This window comes from Neomonachus schauinslandi, chromosome 4, assembly GCF_002201575.2.
Source record: "Neomonachus schauinslandi chromosome 4, ASM220157v2, whole genome shotgun sequence".
Classification (NCBI taxonomy): domain Eukaryota; kingdom Metazoa; phylum Chordata; class Mammalia; order Carnivora; family Phocidae; genus Neomonachus; species Neomonachus schauinslandi.
In genome coordinates, this window is record NC_058406.1 from 19,374,131 (window position 1) to 19,396,091 (window position 21,961).

General features: G+C 52.6%; 1 protein-coding gene across 1 annotated transcript in view; it reads left to right on the forward strand.

Annotated features, from left to right (window-relative positions):
• Positions 1-10,094: 10,094 nt before the first annotated feature.
• The window catches only part of RPS6KA1 (ribosomal protein S6 kinase A1), a 35,027-nt gene continuing 23,160 nt past the window's right edge, over positions 10,095-21,961 (forward strand). Inside the window, exons 1-2 of the mRNA XM_021684142.1 lie at positions 10,095-10,223; positions 16,732-16,776. Of these exons, the coding sequence (XP_021539817.1) occupies positions 10,161-10,223; positions 16,732-16,776 (108 nt within the window). The 5' untranslated portion in view covers positions 10,095-10,160. The remainder of the gene's footprint in view (positions 10,224-16,731; positions 16,777-21,961) is intronic.

Genomic DNA, 21,961 nt, shown 5'->3' on the forward strand with positions numbered 1-21,961 from the left:
AGAGTCGGACACTTAGCCAACTGTGCCATCCAGGCATCCCTAGCAGGTATTTTGACAACTCAGTCTTGCTTCTCAGGCTGCTCTGTGTCAATATCCTCCTGGAAGAGAGTAACTTTACTCAGGGGTGACTACAGCCTCAGCCCCAGAAAACCCCAGCAAGAGTGAGAGAGGGGGTTGCAGGGAGGGAGCAGGAGGTAGATTCCTCTGGTCTTATGTCAAGAGCTAGTAAACTGAAGTTAGGCAGCTTTGCCACAAACTTGCAGTGAGTTCCTGGGAAAGTCACTTGACCTCCTGAGCCATAGTTTCTCACCTGTAAGATGGAGGTTGTCAAGGGCGACCTGTCAGAGTTGCTGGGAGTTGTTCGTGTGGACATGGGCGTGCCCATCTCAGTGCCAGCCTTTGGGAGCTCAGGGAATGAGTGTTAGCTGGATCTGAGTCTAGGAGCTCCCTCTCTGAGCTTCCCTTAAAAGTAAAGTCACTCACAATTGTCTCCTGTGACTGAGGGGCTCTGTGGGGCCTGGCTTGGAGCCCAGCTTTGTCATAGAAGTGCTAGGTGCGCTGGATAAGCCTCTTCCTTTCTGGAGCCTGGATTCCTCCATTTGTGAAATGGCCAGAGATTAGGGATCCAAATCCAGATGCCCCCAGGAGCAGGCAGGCAACAAGAGAGTAAAGCGGGGGACGAGTTGAGACAATAGAGGGTGGTGGGGGCTGTGGCTACCTAATGAGCTTGCCTGATTTAAGAAGGGCTGCCACTCATCCTGCTGATGCTTACAAAACAGGAATGTGAGCCCAGGTTGCCAGACTTTTAAAGAAGCTGGAGGGGCTCCTGGGTGGTAAATCGGTTAGGCGTCCAACTCTTGATCTCCGCTCAGGTCTTGATCTCGGGGTCTTGATTTCAGGTCATGAGCTGGGCATGGAGCCTGTGAAAGAAAGAAAGGAAGAAAGGAAGGAAGGAAGGAAGCAAGCAAGCTAGCTAGCTAGCTGTATTTTTAATTTAAATTAAAGCAATGGCAAGTTATTTGGGTTATTCAGCAACCTGTGTGGACCAAACAAATGTAAAGTAGTGTTAAGAGCATGGGCTCTAAAGTAAGAGATGTTTGTGTGCCAGCTCTACTACTTAATAACTGTGTCCTTGAACAAACCATTTAGCCTCTCTGTGCCTCACTTTTCTTATCTGTAAAATGGGGATAATTATTGCACTTGCTTCACAAGATTGCTATGAGGGTTAGATGAGCAAAGATAGGACTAGGGTGAGGTTAATGAGGAATCATCTTGGTGTAAGATTTAAGGGGGCACCAAAAAACTCAACAATCAAGTAGGGACACCTGGGTGGGTCAGTCAGTTAAGCATCTGACTTCGGCTCAGGTCATGATCACAGGGTCCTGGGATCAAGCCCCGTGTCGGGCCCCACACTCAGAGGGGATTCTGCTTCTCCCTCTCCCTCTCTCTCTCTAACAAATAAAATCTTTAAAAAATAAAATAAGAATTTTAAAAATAAATAAAAAGCCAAAAGTAGGGGTCCCTGGGTGGTTCAGTCAATTTGGCGGCCAACCCTTGGTTTTGGCTCAGGTCATGATCTCATGGGTCATAAGATAGAGCCCTAAGTCAGGCTCTGTACTCAATGGGGAGTCTGCTTGGGGGATTCTCTCCCTTTGCCCCTCCCCCGACTCTCTTTCTCTCTCTCTCTCTCAAATAAATAAATCCTTAAAAAGAAGTCAAAACTAATGCAATAAATATTTATAATATTTATGATGAACAAACTACTAATATTTTAAGTAAAGACAGGATCTGAACTTGCACTGCATGACTTGGCCTCACTCACTTTACCCTAATTCCAGCCCTGTGGGAGCCTGTCTTCATTTTTAAAGTGAGATGACACACAAGGAAACACCTCCAGGCCCAGTGGTTCAAGGGTAATAGAGAAAAAACATTTGACTTTGTTCACTGCCATATTCCCAGCACCTACAATGGTGCTCACAGAGGGTAGGATATTAATAAATATTTGTTGAATGTCGAAAAAAAAGAGAGAGAGAGATGATACGTGTCAAACATTAGAACAGGGCATGGCACCAAGTAGGTGTTCAATAAAATAATAATGATGATCATGATTGAGAAAATAATGCCGTTGTCTGTGGGTCTTCCTCTGTCTTCAGGTCAATGGTGAATCTAGTGTGTATTTAACACCCAGCATGGATCATTTTTTAACCACAACATGACAGAATTATCATTAATGATAATTGTGAAATAAAACAAATAATAATGGCCAGAAAACACAGTAAAAATTTCCTTTTATTGACTTCATATACACAGTCAGACCAACCAAAATTTAAAAAAATAAAAATTACAACACAAAAGGGAAAAAAGTAATGGACCAATATTTTTTAGTTAAAGTTTTTTTTGTGTTTTTTTTGTGTGTGTGTGTGTGTTTTTTTTAACAAAAAGGAACATGCACACGCATATGCAAGAAAAAGTGCCTCCAAAAGAGGCAACAGGGCAGGGTTCAGAGAATGATCTGCACAGAGAATGAGAGAATTGCAGTAACTCAAGTTTTGTTCCTTCATTTTTTACAGTCACTGTACCATCATTGTTGATTTCAAATATGCTTAAATACAGGGATATGGGGACCTGAACACTCCCGAAGTGAGCTCCAATGATTCTGACCTGCTATGAACTCTCAAATTGAAGCCATATGTTGGGGGCCAATTGTGTACCTGGGGAGCTCTCCAAATTAGCTTCCACATAGCATATATTATTTATTAAAGGTTAGGTAATATAAATGTACTAATTTGGAGCCTACAGATATATTACATTCTTAAAACTCTTAATAATCACAGCAATTATTTAGAACTTAGACCAACAAAGAGATCTCTTCAGGAGGGAGGATTTTATCACCGACATTGTTTGGAAGTGCCAGGGCATGGTGATAATAAAAAGCGGACCTACCCAGTTGCATTCATGTTTTTAAACTCTCCACAGACAATGCACGCCTTATGTCTCACACAGGGAGGATTTGCCACCACCCTCACCTGATTCACCTCAGCCCCAGGCCACCAGTTTTCGATGGCTCGCTGACAATCCCAAAGGCCCTTTCAAAGCTGACACTCCACTACTTTCTAATTCTGGATCTGCAAGCTGTTTCAAGCTGCGTAACCCTGGGTAATTCAGGTAATTTCTCTAAGTCTCAGTTTCCTTGTCTGTGAAATGGGAACAATAACCCCAACCCATGCCTTATCCCTGTCAGGGCTCCATGAGGTAGTGCGGGAGAAGACTTTTTATAAAGAGGGAGGCACTGCATGTAGGTGGCAGGCCTTGGTGACAAAGGGGATGTTCCTCTGAGGTTATCTAGTTGTTCTTGCATTGAAGATCTGGGAGAGGGGACAGGGGATCCAGTGGGTGCTAGACTTTGCAAATCACTGAGTATGACTCTTTCCTTTCAGGAAAAGGCTAGCTCCTCTTGGCCCAGAGGCGGGGAGCTGATGACAATGACCCCAGTCCTCTGGGCTCTAATGTAGCCCAGCTGGATGGAGCACTTCCCTTCCAGGGGTAGGTGGAGGAGGCAGAAGCTGGGTATGAGGAAATGCTGATGTGTCTTCAGATGCATCCTGAAACTCGCTTACCTGCTTCTTTAACTGTCTATCCAAAGAGAATGGAAGTTCCTAGAGCAGGGGTTGACAAACCTTTTTTTTTCCTAAGAAAAAAACCATTTCAGGCTTTCCAGGCCATATGGTTTGTGTTGCAACTACTCCGACTCTGTTGTTGTGGTGCTAAGCAGCTCTAGACCACACGTAAACGGAGCATGGCCGTGTGCCAATAAAACTTTATTTGTGGATACTGAAATTTGAATTTCATATAATTTTCACGTGTCAGGAAATATTCTTCTTTTGATTTTTTCAATCAGTTAAAGATGTAAAGACCATTCTTAGCTCACAGGTGTACAGATTTGGCCCATGGGCCATAATTCGCCCACCCCTGTCCTAGAGGGCAGAGACGCTCTCTGTCTACTCCTCTGCTCTATCCCCAGTGGCCACAACAGTGCCTGGCACATAGCAGGTGCCCGATAATATCTACTGACGACCAACTGCTTCCTCTTTTGTCCCTCAAACTCCAATTCCTTTTCCATCCTCCCCAGCTAATAGCAGCAAGCTTCTGCCTCACCCCCAGGCTCCAGGGCAGTGGGGGAGCCCTCTGGCCAGTTCTCCAGCAGTCCTGGGACTGTCCCACCTGCACGCTCCTGTTCCTCCTCGTCCTTTCTGATGACTCCATCTCTGGCCTCATTCTTTACCAGCCTCATGACCACAGTTATGGCAGTGCCTTTAAACCGAAGCCTCTTCTCACATCTTCATCTCACACCAATGGAGAACGCATCCAGTGAACTCTCCAAGTCCCAGCCTCCTGCCCTCCCCTCCTTTGCAGGGGGAAGATTTAGGGGAGAAGGGCTACGGTTGTTACTTGCCATTTCTCTTGAGCACCTACCATGTGCCAGGCACCACACAGGTATTTTATTTTATTTTTTTTAAGATTTTATTTATTTATTTGAGAGAGAGTGAGAGAGAGAAAGAGCACAAGAGGGGGGAGTGGGAGAGGGAGAAGCAGACTCCCCGCCGAGCAGGGAGCCCGATGTGGGACCCGATCCCGGGACTCCAGGATCATGACCTGAGCCGAAGGCAGTCGCCCAACCAACTGAGCCACCCAGGCGCCCCACACAGGTATTTTATTGCCCGGTCTAACTTAATGCAGACACCCCTAGTTTAGAGATGCAGAAACTGAGGTTAACTAAATGCTCCGAGTCACAAAGCTAGGAGGTGGCAGAGCCTGGATTAGAGCCCAGGTTGGTGTGACTCCATTCATCAGTATGTTTGAGGGTTTGCCATATGCCAGATGTATCCAGGGATACAAGGGTAAACAAAACAGACAAGTCCTGCCTCGTGGAACTTTATTCTACTGGGAAAAACAAACAATAGCAAATAGGTAAATAGGCAGTATGATTGCTGGTGGAGAGGTGTGCCCTGAAAACAAGATAACATGTAGGTGATGTCACTGATGGGGAGCTATTTTAGATAGGGCCAGTTCTCTCTGAAGAGGTGACATTTGAGCAGAGGTGTGAATGAAGTGAGGGAGTGAACTCAGAGAGCCGGAAAAAGAATGTTCCACGTGGAGGGGACAGCAGGAGTGAAAGCCTGAGGTGGGAGCCACCTGGCGTGTCAGTGAGCAGGAAGGATGCCTGCTGGCAGGAAGGCAGTGAGTGGATGATAGGAGAGGAGATGTCCCGGGCAGCAGGGAGCCGGGTCCTGTGGGGCTTTGCAGGCCCAGCAAAATCTGTGGATTTTATTTGAAATGTGATGGAGGAGCCACAGGAGGGTTTCAAGCAGGGCAGTGATGCCACCCCAATCCCCCAGACCTGGATGGAGCAGAGGAGAGACTCCACCCCCTCACCTGTTTACTACCCACTGTCTGTACCTTGTGTACCCCGGCGCTCCCCTTCTGGGCTTGCCATGTAGTGAAGTGATTAAGAGTACTGGCTTTGAGTCTGAGAGAACTGGGTTCTCAGCCCAGCTGCACTCCTTACCAGCTGTCTGACCGCTGGCTATCTTGGCCCTTTATGAGCCTCAGTTTTCTCATCTGAAAAATGGGGACAATGATTTCTATCTCATGGTGGTGTTGGGAAGATTCGATGAGCTCTTGTTTGTAAACAGCTCCAAGCAGGCCATATTGTATTCTCTCAATAAGCCTCCATAGTTGGTGATTATTATTTAAATACTTACCAAGCTCTGTCCTTTTGTAATCACTTGTGAAAGACGACTGGACTGCCATTACGATGATCCCTCTCATTGTGTTCCACCTGCTGCCAGGAGACCCTCTTCTACTGAAAGGCTAAGAAAGAGTAATGACAGACCCTCTCCCTGAAGCAATGCCCTGTGCTCTTGAACATTACAGCAAGCACATGCCCAGGCTGCATTAGAGAGACCCAAAACTCAGCCCTCAGCCCCTGTCAGTTCAGCCCCCCTGCTCCATGCCAGAAAAATCTCTTCAACAGGATACAAAATAATAACCTCACTTGTGTCCAGCAAAGCCCTTTCATGAGTCATTCATTTAACAAACACCTCAAGTGACCGCCCAGAACAGCCTGTTCTAACCCCATTATTATTATTATTATTATTATTAGCTAACATTTATCCACTACTCAGAGTACAGAATTTCAGAGCATGGGGTTAGACTGCCCGGGTCTGAGTCCTGAATTTACCATTTCATACCTAGATGATGCTGGAATATCACTTAGCCTCTTTAAGCACCTACTAGGTGCCAGGCAGTATGTCAGGTGCCAGGAAGACAATGAAGAACCAAGATGCGACCCCTACCCTCTCAGAGCTTACTGTCTAATTGAAGAGCCAGGTGTTAATCAAATAATCACATAAACACACGGAAAGGTACAATCGTGAGAAGTATCCATTGCTATGAGTTTGTATAACCAGGGGGTAAAGGAAGATGTCCTGGAGGAAGTGATTGTGGAGATAAGCTGGTTTGAGGAAGAGGGCAGACAGTTTCAAGTACAAGGAGTGGCATGTTCAAAGGCCCTGTGGCAGGAGAACCAAAGGAAAGTCAGTGTGGCTAGAGTCTAGAGGGAAAGGGGGAAAATTGTAAGCTGATCCTATAGCAGGGTCACTGCCGTGTAGGCGATGGTTTGGTCTCCATAGCTCTCTGCTGAGTGACGGCTGTCACTACAATGTAGATAGGCAAGCTGACCGGCCCAAGCTGCTGAGGCTGGGCCCGGGTGTCCTCTGGGCTTCCTTTTTCCAGCATGACCCACCACTGTCTTTCCAATACCTTTGGGAGAGGGGACATAGGAAGGGAAGCTTATTCATAGGAAAGCACAATCACTACTCAGTCCTTAAGTGGAGATGATGCACTTGATAGGGAACCTTTTCCTATAAGAAGGGAAAGGAAGAGGGCCAGGGGCCCCAGGAAAGGGGCAGACTGAAGACAAAATCACTCCTGCTTTCCCCTCACTTCCTCTACTCCTGACCATCTACCCCACCTCCCTCACCCAGTCTTTTGCCCTAATGCTCTGGGGTCTCTTCCTGTCTCACTTCAGTCCAGCTTGCAGTCAGATATTTGGCACCTGTGTGCCATCTCTTCTATACCCAACGTAGGATCACTAGATTTAGCAAATCAAAATACAGGATGCCCAGTTAAATTTGAATTTCAGATAGACAGCAACAGTTTTTTAGCGCAAGTAAGTCCACATATTACAATGCTAGCCCTGAGAAGCAGGGGCTGGGACACTGCAAACTGGTTCCAGGCAACTGAACTGGCCCATACTAACACGGATTTTTTTTTTTTTTAAAGATTTTATTTATTTATTTGAGAGAGCAAGAATGAGAGAGAGTACATGAGAGGGGGGAGGGTCAGAGAGAGAAGCAGGCTCCTCGCCGAGCAGGGAGCCCGATGCGGGACTCGATCCTGGGACTCCAGGATCATGACCTGAGCCGAAGGCAGTCGCTTAACCAACTGAGCCACCCAGGCGCCCCCTAACACGGATGTTAATAATGGCTGCCCCCTCTGGTCTGAGCTTCTTCTGGTGTAGACCCCACCCATTCTCATCAGGGTGGTGGAGAGTGAGTGAACAAGAGAACAGAGTCTGACCACATTGCCAGAGTGGTCTCTCAGCTCGACCATTTTCCAAGCTGTGTAACTCAGAGAGACCCAGAGAATGGGATGCTTACTTTCTCTGTCCTCAGTTTCCTCATCTGTTCACTGGAGATAGTAAGAGCACCTACCTCATAATGTTGTGAGGATTAAATGAGTTTATACAGGCAAAGTGCTTAGAACAGTGCTGGTCCATAGTAAAGACTGGGTGTGCGTTGGCTGTAATTATCTATGTAATCACACCAGACTGAACGTAAACTCCGTGAGAGCAGGGACTTGGTTTTGTTCATTGCTCTATCCTCAGGATCTAGACACAGTCCCGGTATACGATATATGCTCAGGAAGAGGGCCTGTCATGTAATATACAGGCATAAATGTTTATTGAATTAAAATGAATGTAGGGGCACCCAGGTGGCTCAGTCGGTTGCACGGCCGATTCTTGATTTCGGCTCTGGTCATGGTCCTCCGGATCCTGGGATCAAGCCCTGCATTGGGCTCTGTGCTCAGCGGGGAGTCTGCTTGGGGATTCTCTCCTTCTCCCTGTGCCCCTCCCCCTGCTCACACTCTCTCTCAAATAAATAAATAAATCTTTAAAAAATAATAAAATAAAATGAATATTGCGCTCAGTATATACCTAAAAGATTTGGATTATAATTCTTCACAGATAAAGAAACTGTGGTTTAGAGATAGAAAGCAAGTTAATTTTCCAATGTTAAGGAGGTAATAGAGCTAAGATTTGTTGGGTTCTGGAGCACCCGGCTGGCTCAGTCCATAGAGCATACAAGTCTTGATTTTGGGGTTGTGAGTTTGAGCCCCATGCTGTGCACAGAGCCTGCTTCAAAAAAATTTTGTTGGGGGGCACCTGGGTGGCTCAGTGGGTTAAGCATCATATTCTTGGTTTGGCTCAGGTCATGATCTCAGGGTTGTGGGATCAAGCCCTGAGGAGGGCTCTGAGCTAAAGCGGTGAGTCTGCTTGAGTCTCTCTCCCTCTGCCTACCCCCCCATAAATAAATAAATAAATAAATCTTTAAAAATTTTTTTGTTGGATTCCAGTCTTTTCCATTGAAAACTCAATTCACTTGCTACCCTAGGAAAGTCGTAGAATAAGGGGAGCATCTAGATTTAGGAGAAAGCCTCATACACTTTGATTTCTTAAAAGTCCTAATCTGTTCTTGACCAGCTGTGTGACCTTGGATAAATCATCTCATCCTTGTGAGGCTGTTCTTTGATTTGTAAACTAGGCGGTGGTAGGAATTCAAAGAAATCACAGGTTGATGGAGCTGGTTCACAGAAGGTTTTTGATAAAAAATCCTCTCCATCCCCCCTGCCTTAAGATTTATTTATTCATTTTAGAGAGTGGGGGAGGGGTATAAGGAGGGGTGGGGGAGTCTTACCCGAGGCAGGACTCAATGTCACAACTCTGAGATCACAACCTGAGCCAAAACCGAGTCCCATGCTTAACCCCCTGCGCCACCCAGGCACTCCAGCCATACCCCTGCCTTACAACAGCTTTGCAAATAACTGGCCATTCTTCCCCACCCATGAAACCTGCAACCCCATCCCTCCACTCCTCCACCTGTGAATAAATCTCACCACACCTGGACCCCTAACACCTCTTTAGATGGAGGCTGAATCTCTTTTCCCTGGCCTTTTACTCGGGCAGCCCAAGTGTCCCTCAACCCTGGGAGTCACAAACATAAATCAACCCAGGGCTGGGCCTGAAGTTGGAGAGATTCTGGGGAGGCATGGTTGAATGGGGCCCCCTCAAGGACAGATTACCAAAAAATGTGTATTAAGAAATCACTCTGGGGGCGCTGTAGGTACGGATGGTGGCAACAGAAGAATAGGAACGTACCTGGAGCTGGGGCGCTAAGATCCCCGGGGATCTCTAGGGCTTCGGGAGGTGAGGGCCTGAGGGGCGTGGGGCCCAGGTTCCTTTCAAGCCTCTGCCTGGGTCAGGCCCGGGATATTCGGTGTGAGTGCTTGCCTGGGGGCGGGGGGTGAGGCGGCCGGACGAGGGCTAGGTGAACAGGGGCTCCCTCCCGCAGGAGGAAGAAGGAATATCTGGGGCGTGATTCCACACGAGCTGATGAGGGGAAAGCGACAGCCCCGGCGTGGTCCGCACAGGGAGGACCAGGTTTGGGAGGGAGGAGCCGGGAAGGCCTCTTCTAAGCAGGGCAGAGCACCCGCCAGGGGCTCGCGGCGGAGGCGGGGCCAGCCCTCCCGCGCGCCGGCGGCGGGGGTCCGCTCCGGGAAAGCCGTGCCGCGGGGGCTGGGGCGGGGCTTAGGCGGTCCCGCCCCTCGCGCAGGTAGCCAATGGGCGCGGCGGCGCCGGGTGACGGAGGGAGCCGAAGTGCGAGTGCCGCGGCGGCAGCGGCGGCGGACGGCCCAGTCCGAGCGCGGGGGTCTCGCGTGGGGCGGGGAGGGCGCGGGGGCGCAGAGCCGGGGACCCCGGGACCCGGGAGGCGGCGCGGCACGGGCCGCCGGAGGAGAGCGGGCGGCCCGGCGGCGGCGCGATGCCGCTCGCCCAGCTCAAGGAGCCCTGGCCGCTCATGGAGCTGGTGCCGCTGGACCCGGAGGTGAGTGAGCGGGGCGGGGGACGGGCGCCGGCGGCCGGCGAGCCTGGGTCCCCACGGGGGCGGGGCGGCTCGCGGCGCCGCTGCAGCCTGGAGGGCGCCCTCGAGGGCGCGAGTGCACTCCGATCTCTTGCCCTTCTTCGGCTCCACCCCCCCATGCCCCGGGTGTGTGTGTATGTGTGTGTGTGAGCGAGGGACAGTTCCGCCAAGCGCCCAGAACCCCCTTAGCCCGGAGAGGGGATCCCGCGGGGCCCTGAGATCTGGCCCTCCTCACCCCACACAACTAGGACCTGTACCGGGAGCTGTCGGAGCTTCCTCTATCAGCGCAGACGGGCAGGGCTGAGGTGCCAGGAGACAAGCGTCATGGGAACCCCACGTCTCCTTGATGCCTCCCAGTGCCCTACCCCGAGAGCTCCCCGCTTCTCCGCTGCTGACCCTAGCAGGGTTACCCCTCTTGACCCTTGGCAGTTGTGGAATATGGGGTGACACCACTTGTCTAGGGCTGAAACTCTTGGTTTTCTTTGCCCCAAGGCTAGGGCCAGAGGATACCTGTGTCCCCCACCCCAGGCTGTGGAGAAGACAGTGGGGAAAAGCCCTTAGACCTTGTGCAGATTATTCCTGGAGACAGGGAGGACCTTGGTGCCTGCCTTCTTTCTTGTGAGCCCTCCCAGAGGAAGGGCTGGGCCCCTGGGGCACTTAGCCTCTGTCACCCAGCCTCTCCCAGAAGCAGCTCCCGCCCTCCTCTGAAGATTCTGTGGTGCCAAGCCCTAGGATGCAGAAGGCCAGCTCTTCCTGTGCCCTTTGACACCCAGGGTCAAGGTCAAGGCCCTGAACCAGCAGATTAAGAAAACTTTCCCCTTGGCCTCATGCTGGGAAGGAGGCAGGTGAAACTCCATTTCCAGAGGGGATGTGGGGGGTATACTGGGAGGGTGTGAAGACCTCAGTGAGCCCGGGAGCCAAGGTGATTTTCTCCTGGCTTTGGTCCCTAGCACCTGCCTAGCTCCCCTCCTCTGCCTCCTCTTACCTGGGGCAACCACCAAGTACCCACCAAGTACCCTGCCTCTCAGGGCCACAGGTTGTGATTAGAGTGAGGACCCTAGGTCCCCAGCACCCAGGGTGTGCTACCCCTTTAAAGGGATGGTCATAGCTGACACTGGCTATTGGAGGGTGGGCGCGGCAGGATTAGGTAACCAACCTGAAGGTGCAATTTGAGTAAATTGCTCTGGGATCCCTGCCATGGGGTTTTTACAAGCCCTGCATGACTCTCGGAGGTTCTCTCTCGCTGACTCACTCTCTGAGGTGAGGAACACTGCCCTCTGCAGTAGCCCCCCCTCAGAGGCCTGGGGCATAAGGGCCTGGTTGGGGGGGCGCTCAAAGGTGGATTCCTTTGCCCTGGCATGCCCCTGTGACTTAGGCCTCCCTAGAGGAAGGTAGGCTGGGAAGAACTTAACCCAGGGACTTACCATGGGTTATACTCGTAGGAAGGGCAGACACCCAGGAGCTTGATTCCCAGTGCAGGGCACTACTTCCTGCTTCCCTTTGGGGAATCCTGGGGCAGGGGACCAGGTTTGAATAGGAAACTCAACTCAGGGGGCGCCTGGAGGGCTCAGTTGGTTAAGCAACTGCCTTCGGCTCAGGTCATGATCCTGGAGTCCCGGGATCGAGTCCCACATCGGGCTCCCTGCTCAGCGGGGAGTCTGCTTCTCCCTCTGACCCTCCTCCCTCTCATGCTCTCTCTCTCTTATTCTCTCTCTCAAATAAATAAAATCTAAAAAAAAAAAAAAAAAAAAGGAAACTCAACTCAGTTTTGAGTACAACTGCATCTGAGTTCCGTGAGAGGAGAAGATTAGTGTATTTCCTAGGACTGGGGACATTGTGATTTCTCAGAGCTTCAGCTTGGAAACACTGTGTGACCCTCAGCCGGCCCTTAGCCTCTCTGCACCTCTGTTCCTCCAGTGGCCAGTGCTGAGTCCTAGCTTAATGCTTCCTGGGCCTGAGAGGTGCAGGGCCCTGGGCAGTGCTGCCTTTTCTCCCCCTCCCCCACTCCATGGACGTGCCAGGCGACTGGGTGTTATTGTTTGGGTAATAGGAGCCATGGGGCAGCCAGGGCGCCAGTTGGGCCATTCTCAGTGGAGAACAGGGCCTTGCTGTTCTTAGCCCAGGTGATATGTAAGTGATATAGTAGCCTGACCCTCAGGTACAGGAGCTGTCACGGGCTCCTGGCCGGGAAGGAGGCAGGCAAGGGGCTGCTGGGGGCATTTGGCAGAGGCCTGGGACCTGGACAGCTCTGCCCTCCTCATGACGCTGCCAAAAATGGGCTGCTGGGAGGCAGGGCCTGGCCCAGGTGGCGGTGTGGGTGAGGATTCTGCCTGGGCCTTCCCTGGCCCTGCTGGAAGCAGGAACCTTCTCAGGGGGCCCAGCCCTGCCATGTACAGAGCCTCACTGTGTGCCCCCGGCCCTGCTTCACCACTGTTACCTCCTTAAAATAAAATAATTCTCCAAACAGCTTCTCAAAGTAGGGATTATTGGGGCGCCTGGCTGGCTCAGTCAGTAGAGCATGCGACTCTTGATCTCAGGGTTGTGAATTCAAGCCCCATGTTAGGTGAGGAGCCTCTTTTTAAAAAAAAAAAAGGAATTATTACCACCAGTTTCGGATGAAACAGCTGAACTCAGAGAGGAGAACTGGCGTATGAATTACTGTCAGAGTCAGGATGGGAGTCCAGATCTCCCACTGTCTTCCAACAAGTTGGGGGGATAGGGCTCAAGGATGGGGAAGGGCTGGGATCAAACTGGCCCAGGTGGAAGGTACTCCAGGAGAGGCGGCTCCGGATGTTGGCCGAGTCTGCTTGTCCCACAGGGCCTCTGTCCAGCCTTTTCGAAGGGCCGGTGGTGCCAGCCAGCCCTGGCACCTGGCCCCCAGCCTCTAGCAGTGTGCAGGGCTGCCAGTGCTGGGCTCTGACCCCAGCTCCTGGGGCTGCTTCCTGCCCGTGGGGCACGTGCTGTCTTTGTCCATCTGCTGCCTGGCTTCTCCAGACGCTGCCCTGAGCCCTGCTTCTCAAGACAGAGCTGCTTGGGCGGGAAGGAAGAATGCCTTTTGGAATCCATCTCTGACCTCTGGGGATGGGGCACAGTGGTCTGGGGGCCCTAGGCAGCTGTCCTAGGAGCGGTGCTCTCTGAAGAAGAGCGGGGAGAGTGGGAGAGGCCAGAGGGCCCTTCCTGTACCAGACTTCTTATTTTATTTTATTTTATTTTAATTTTTTTTATAGATTTTATTTATTTATTTGACAGAGAGAGAGACAGCGAGAGAGGGAACACAAGCAGGGGGAGTGGGAGAGGGAGAAGCAGGCTTCCCGCCGAGCAGGGGGCCTGATGTGGGACTCGATCCCAGGACCCTGGGATCATGACCTGAGCCGAAGGCAGATGCTTAACGACTGAGCCACTCAGGCGCCCCTGTACCAGACTTTTTAGACAAGGTCTTTGACTTGGGATTCTGCAAGGTCAGCATCATTGTCCCCTTTCATTCATTCATTTATTCATTCATTCAGCAAATATTTATTGAGTACTTATCATGTGACAAGTACTATGCCAAGCAACAGTGCAGCTGTGAACAAGACAGACCTGGCCTCATGACACAGATGAGAAAACCGAGGGTCAGAGGAGTGATGTGACAGACCCAAGGTCAGAGCGAGTGGCCGGCAGAGCTGGGATTAGCGGCTCTGTCTTTGTGGCTGCAGAACTGTGTTCTTTCCACCTGCCTGTGCAGTCAGGCCAGAGGGGCACGTGGACCCTGTCTTCCCAGGACCCTGGCTCTAAGGGGGATGCTCGCCTGTGGTCTCTGTGCTCCCAGTCCTTTCTCCAGGGCTGCCCATCCCCTTCTAGAAACGCCGTGCATCAGCTCTTACAGGCAAAGGGTTTCATGAGGATGGTACCCAGGCCAGAGACCCTAGGACCGGAGGCAGCCAAACAAGACCTGTGGGGTCCCCTGAATCGTCCAGATATTATTGCTCAGTAAGCCCACACCTCTGGGTGCATCTGAGCCCTCCTCCCCTCCCTCACTGGGGATTTAGGCTTGCAGCCATGTGACTTTGGGTTATGGCCCCATGTCCATCACCTGCTGGCTGAGGGACCTCAGGTAAGTCCCTTAACTCCGAGCCTTGTCTGAAAAATAGGAGTACTAGTAGCTGCTCTGGTCTTCTTGCTCTCTCTGCTGAGCTGAGCTTTCATGTGACCAACCATGTGCCCGCCCCTGAGCTGGGTGCTAGGGAAATGGTGACGGACAAGCCATGGCTTCTTCCTAAATTAACCTGTGGTTTGCTCGGTGCCATTGGGGCCCAGAGGAGGGAGGAAAGGACTTGAGGCTTTGTGAACAGAGGAGAGGACACTGGGAGTGAGTGCTGAAAGAAGGCCAGGCATTTGCCAAAGTGACAAGGCAGGAAGGGTTTTCTTGGTAGAAGGAGCCACCATACAGATGCTTGGGGATATGGAACAAGCTGGTCTGCCCAGCGTCCCAGGTCATTCGGTTAAAGCTCAAGAATAAGACCCAGTAATGATAATGGCTATTGTTTGTGGACTGGTTATGTGCTAGGGCTAGGTATTTATAGGCGCTATTTTGTTTGCTTCTTGTAGCCACCCAATGAGATACATTACTTTCATCTCCCATTTCACAGATGAGGAAACTGAAGCCCTGAGAAATGAAGTAACCTCAGGGTCATGCAGTGGTAGAAGCCAGAATCTGAACCCAGAAGGTCAGGTTCTAGAACCCACATACTTAATCACCTGTGTTGGGCAGTTGGGGACTGAGCTGGGACTTTATTCTGCAGGCAGTGGAAGCCATGGCAGGGTTTGAGGCCTGGTCCATTGAAGGTTCTCAATCAGGAGTGCGTGAGCTAGAGAGTTGATTGCTCAATGCAAGGATCACAGTTGAGTTTGAGGAAGGATGGGGGTTTGGAATGAGGAGGGCAGGGAGGGGGGCTGGTATGCAAGAAGGCCATTATGACCATTTGAGGGAATTATAGCAAGAGTCTAGAATGCTGGGTGAACTCAATACATAAATGCATCATGGCCCCCACTCCCGACTCCCCGGCCCTGATCAACCCAGCCCTCCCCCAGGTTGCTGAGAGATGACAGAATGTATGTGTGTGTGCATGTGGAGGGGCCTGCAGAAAGCAGCCCCTGGGGATGATTAGGGGCATTAAAGGGGCTCAGGGGGCAGGATGTTCTGCAAGCAGCAGGGAGGAGCTGCTCCAGGGGCAGGGAGATTATGTAATGGGCAGAGCACAGCTGTGCCTGCTTCTGCCAGGCAAAGCCACAGCGGCCCTGTGGACCCAGCCCCTGGCTCCAAAGTCCTGACCTGCCCTAGGCTGGGTCTCGCTACCGGTGGGAGCCTCCAGCTGCCTCACCACACTCTTGCTGTGCCAGGAGGGGTGGGGACGGCTCCTTCCTTGCTTCCCCAGGCCTGGTTACTCACCTCCTATCACGCAGGAAAGGGATGGGCTGGGGTTGGTATACCCCTGAGGGCGAAGTCCAGGGTCTGGAAGAAGCAGGACTGCCTAGAAATGGGCCCCAGTGGCCGCCTCTCTATAGGTAGTTCCCATGCTGAGGTGTGGGCTGCTCTTCAGCAGACCTTTTTTTTGGGTACCTCCTGGGTGTCAGAGACCGGATTTTGAATCCCCACTTACCAGTCGTGTGACCTTAGGTACGCCATCACTATGCTCCTCTGAACCTCAGTTTCTTCGTCTGCCAGATGGGGACAGGACCTACCTCCCAGGTCAGGAGGATTTAATGGTGCCACAGGTGTGAGGCACCGAGCCCAGTGCCTGGCATGTGGCAGGGGCTTGGAAGAGAGCAGCTGTTAGCGCCAAGGCCTAATCTCTGTCCCCCCCTCTACTAGGAAGGGCAGGCCTCTGTGTACATAGTCCCTGCCGTGTGGCCAGTGGCGCAGGGAAGGAATGCAGGGGCGCAGTGTGGCGGCTGTGGTTCTGCCTGGCAGGGGCCGGGGAGGAGTCCCAGAATGGGGCAAGGACAGGGCAGCCACCAGTTCCAGGCTGGACACTTGCGCAAACTTGGTCTCCTTATATCCCTGCAGTAATTCTGGGAGGTGGGGTAACTAGCCCCATATTACAGATCAGGAGACTGAGGCCTCTTTGCAGTTGGTTCTTTGGCACAGAATCACAGTTTGTCTCCAGCAGAGCTGGGAGCCACACATGCCCTTTCCTTCTCTCTGGGAGGAGGTGACATATGAGCTCAGTCTTCAAAGACGAGGGATTTGCTAGGCAGAGAGCGCGAGGGAGGGAGGAGTGGGACATGCTGGCGAGGGGCTGCTGTGGGAGGCCTGACACCTGCGCCCCCCCAGTGAAAGTGGAGGTAGAGGGCCCTGGCCTACATGGCCTCCCTAGCTATCTGGGGGAAGCCTCATGGGGTGGGGCAGGGGGCGTTCTGGTGGGTCTGTTTTTGCACTCTCCCACCCTGGTAAGTCCTGGTTAAATTCCCCAATCTCCCTTCTCTTTTCCAGAATGGACAGGCCTCAGGGGAAGAAGCTGGACTGCAGCCGTCCAAGGTGAGGACTAAGGCAAGCACCCTGAGCAGGGGACCGTTTGCATGGTTGTGGAGGAGGAGGGAGGCCCACCCCCCTCTCTGGTCCCACCGAATCCTCGAGGTGACCCTGTGCACAGAGATCACTTGCTCCAACTTTCCTATTTCTTTCTTTCTTTTTTAAGATTTTGTTTTATTTATTTATTTTTAAAAGATTTTATTTATTTATTTATTTATTTTATTTTATTTTATTTTTTAAAGATTTTATTTATTTATTATTTGAGAGAGAGAGAATGAGAGACAGAGAGCATGAGAGGGAGGAAGGCCAGAGGGAGAAGCAGACTCCCTGCCGAGCAGGGAGCCCGATGCGGGACTCGATCCCGGGACTCCAGGATCATGACCTGAGCCGAAGGCAGTTGCTTAACCAACTGAGCCACCCAGGCACCCTAAAAGATTTTATTTATTTATTTGAGAGAGAGAGATGTGCGCGCCAATGCGGGGCTCGATCACAGGACCCTGAGATCACAACCGGAGCCGAAGTCAGCCACTTAACTGACTGAGCCACCTGGGCGCCCCTAAAGATTTTATTAAGTAATCTCACACCCAGCGTGGGGCTTGAACTTACATCCCTGAGATCAGGAGTCTCACACTCTACCCACTGAGCCAGCCAAGCGCCCCTCAACCTTCCTATTTCTCAGGTGAGGGGACTGAGGCCCAGAGAGGGTCAGGAGCAGAATCCAGGCTAGAACTCTGGCTCCTCCTCACCCAGGCCACTTCCTTGGTTTATTTCCCCATGGCAGCTGGGCTGGCTGTAAGGAAAGGGCTGAAGGGGTGATGGGAGAGCCTCAGGTCAGCTGGGCATGATGAGGGCCTAGAATCTTCTGGGTATATGGTGCTGGTACATGAAGGGAGGGCACCTGGTGGCCCCCCAAGTCTAACCATGGCCCAGTGCTCAGCATGTGGCACCCTGGCCGTTTCTCTGGGTTCCCACCTCCCAGCCCTGGGTGCTTCCCTCCTCCCTACTGTCTTTGCTTCCCCTGGGCGCCTCCCTTTAGCCCATCAGTTCCTGTCGCTGGTTTTGTGTGTGGACAAAAGCACCAGGGGCTGGGTGGCAGTTGTGTGACCTTGGGTGGATCCCTTGTTCCTTTTGGGCCTGGGCTTTCTCATCTCTCTGTTGGGAAAGAGCACACCCAGTTTTCAGGAGCTGTCAGGCCCCAGAGCTGCTGGCCGTGGGGGGCTCGGGAAGCTGCCGAGGAAGGATGGAGCGTGGGTTCTGACAGTAGGTCGCGGACCTGCGTTCACGTCCTGGCTCCACCCTCACTATTTGGCCAGAGGTGTTCTTGCTTTTGAGTCTCAGTTTCCTCATCTGTAAACTGGGGACAACGGTACCTGAGTCACGGGAGTGGTGGCAAGAACAGATGGGGTAGTAACTGCCTAGCGCACGGTGACTTGAGCACCAGCCGCGCGGGTACCCCAGTGTCTTGCTCCGCTTCCGTGCCCTCCAGGGGCCACACCCTCTAGACCTGGGTCAGCCTGGGCACCAGACTTGCCATAAGCTTGACCTTTATTTTTTTTATTTTTTTTTTTTTTTAAGATTTTATTTATTTATTTGAGAGAGAGAGACAGAGAGAGAGCATGAGAGGGGGGAGGGTCGGGAGGGTCAGAGGGAGAAGCAGACTCCCTGCCGAGCAGGGAGCCCGATGCGGGACTCGATCCCGGGACTCCAGGATCATGACCTGAGCCGAAGGCAGTCGCTCAACCAACTGAGCCACCCAGGCGCCCAAGCTTGACCTTTAAAATAGACCTGGGGCTGGTCCCGATGTTTGCCTTGTCTCAGCCTCCTAAGAGAAGGGAGCTGAGCTGCCTGGGGTAGGGCAAGGTGAGATAAGTAGGCTCCTACCCCTCTGCTGGTTACTGTGGCCATCGTGGCCAACAGCGGCCAGACCAAGTGGCAGAGACCAGGTCCCTTGTCTGGAGAATCTCCTTCCACAAAGTAGCTGCTTCTAGTTGCCTCATCACAAAACGAAGGGATTCAAGGAACAGCCAGGATGTTCAGATCTTGGGGCTCAAGTTCTGGGGGTTGCAGAGGAGCTTGCAGCTTTGTGGGGGCAGGTGGTAAGCTACTTCAGGAGCTAGAGGGGCTTGTTGGGAGAGGGCAGGCGCTTACTCGGATGGGTAACCTACATTTGATCTCAAGCCTATGACCCCTGCTCTTGAGCAGAAGACCCTGGGAGGGGAAGGGAGACAAGGCTGGAGATGGATGGGCAAGGAGAGCCTTGAATGCCACGTTAAGGAAGAGAAAGAGCTTAACCCATACCTGGCACCACCCCAGGAGCTTTGCGTTTAGTTTTCACAACACCCCTGATGTAGAGATTGTTACTATTCCCATTTTACAGATGAGAAAATTGAGGCCCAAAGTCACATAGCTGGTGAGCAATGGAGTCAGGTCTTGCTTGACCACAGAGCCCATACTTCTCCCAGCCCAGAGAACACTGCATGCTGAAGAGGGAGAGTATTGAGTCCCTGTGACTCTGGGTTCCACCATTTCTAGACACCCGCTCATCTGTCTTTTCTGTTGCCCCCAGAACCTCACAGTATCTCCAGGGCCTACTTCTGGGCTTGGCACACCAGGGGGCGCTCAGCCTGTGGTCAGGCCCTCATCACTTTGTGTGGTGGAAGGAGCTGGGAGCAGGCCAGTTTCTCCTTTGCTTCATCACAAAGTAGCTGCTTCTAGTTGCCTCATCACAAAACGGTGCACCATGCTGGAGCGCTGGGAGGCCCTAAAATGAAGTCAGTACCCCCAGCCTCAGGTTGCTTTCAGGCAGGGGAGACAGGCAAGCTGTGTGGTGGTGGGTGCTGTGATGGTGGGGAGCATGACTGTGGGCACAGAGAATCTCCATTCTGTGCCAGGCCCCATATCGGGCAGAGAAATGTACCCCTTTCCTGGTGCCCACGTTTCTCCCAGTGAGATGGTAAGAGGAGCATGTCCTGGGGAACCAGCCAGGGGCACCTGCGCTTGGGGCTGAGCAGGGGCCGGATGGATGGTTACAGTTTTGTGTGGCAGGGGAGTAAGGCTGCAGGCCACCTTCCCCGCAGAACTGGCATTTGGCTGGGCCTCCGAAGGCAGGATTTGGCAGCTCCAGAGAGAAGTGGGCCTTCCAGGTGGAGAAGAGGCGGGGGCGGGGGGCCCTTGGGAGTCAGGCGTTCTGAGTTTAGGACCCTGCCCCTTTCTCATTTGCTGTAGGACTTGGGCGGGTACTGTACTGCTCTGAGGTTTAGATGCTTTTCCTATACAAGAACAGGGTCCACCCCTCAGGGCCACCCGGAGGAGGAGTGTGGTATGTATAAATTAAACAGTCCCACAAAGTTTGCTGTGTTTTGTGTTGTTGTTGTTGTTTTTTTAAGGATTTTATTTTTAAGTCATCTCTACACCCAGTGGGGAGCTCGAACTCACAACCCCCGAGACCAAGAGTCGCCTGCTCCACCGACTGAGCCAGCTGGGCGCCCCCAAAGTGTGGTGTTTAATGTTTGCTTACTTTATTCATTTTAGGCCGAAAGGGGGATTTGGGTTTTAGCAGCCATAGCCCGGACAGCGGTTCAGAGCAAGAGCTTCCCGGATCCCTTTGGCACCCTGGCACGCCTGGGGTCCTCAGGCGGACTGGGGCTCTGCTTGTCCTCCCTCCCTCCATGAGAGTGGACTGGGCACCGCCGGCCCCCTCCCCTGGCTGTCTCCGGAGCTGGACCCCTTTGAAGCGCTTGCAGGTCTATTTTGAGAGCTGGGCGTCTCCCCCCTCCCCTCTTCTCTTCCTGTTTATGAAACCCTGATCCATCCCGGATCCCTCCTGCTCCTCTGGCTGGAGCACAAGCAGGATGTGACTGCGGACTTCGGGGAGCCTTGGAAGCCTCAGGTGTTGGGGGGAACTTCCCTTGGACTGGCCGGGGTAGGCTAGCCTACCCTCCCAGGCCCCGGGACCATGCGGCTGGGCTGTGTCCCCTCAGCCTGCCCAGAGGAGACTGCAGCAGTAAGACTGCCCACCCAATCCAGGGAGGAGTCCTGTTTACAACATCCCGTTGTCTCTGTGGCCCGTTGTACTTGTAGCAACAACCTTCCAAGGGTGGAATATTTAGTTGTGAGCTCTGTTTTACAGAGGGGGAAACTGAGGCTCAGACGGGGAGGGAAATTTGCTTGGGAGCGCTCAGCTAGTGAGTGGACGGTTCTTAACTTCCTACCCTGCACTCCTGGCCTCAGCCTCTTCTTCATGCAGGTCTCTCTCTGCGTAGAGTGTCTTTCTTTTCCTCCTTTCTGCCTGGCCAACTCCTGTTCATCCTCAGGGTTTAGCTGGACTGCACCCTCTCTGGAAGGTCCTTTGGGACCTCACCCCGGGCAGATAGTTCCTGCCTCTGGGCAACCATAATACGCGATTGTAGATTTGTAGCCACTTGTGTTTTGTCATCATGTATTTTCCAGGAGCTGCCTGAGAACAAGGCCTGAGTCTTAACATGTGCGCCTCCTAGTGTCAGGCTCGGGGCTTGGGGACAGAGCAGGGGGCCGGTAGCTGTGACGGATGTCCAAAGGGGAAACGGGCTTTCATGGAGGGCGATAATGAAACGCTTGAGTGTAGGCTTTGGAAGCAAACACTCTTTGATTTTGCCCTGAGCTGTCCCCCTTTCTAGCCATGTGGCCTTGGGCAAGTCACTTTCTGTCCGAGTCTGGTTTTCGTATCTCTGAAGTGCAGGATCTCTCTCGAAGCTAAGACACAGGGCCTGGCAGAAGCCACACCAGTGGAGGTTGAAGGAAAGAACGGCCTTGTGCAATACATGCTGTGTTTATAAGGGGCACAGTTCTGGTTGTCACTCATGGCCCAGTCCTGGCCTAGTGCAGCAGGGACGCCTGGGACCTCTCCTCACCTGCCCCATCAGGAGCCATCTGTCCCACCGGAAGGGGCAGGCCCAGGAGGCCCTGCAAATACTGCCAGTTGGGGAAGGGGCTGTTCGTGTCCGTTACTGCGGGGATTGGCAGCTGGGTTTGGGCTGCAGCTGGTGGAAGGACCCTAGGGACCAGGGATCAGGCTGGGGGGCTCTGGGGTTCTCTCCCAGCTGCCCTGTGGGGGGAAGTAAGTAAGAGGAAGTATATGGTGGGGAATGGGGCAGGGACCAAGGGCTGTGGTCTGGTGGCTGTCCTCCCCCGCTCCAGCCACCAGAGGCCTCAT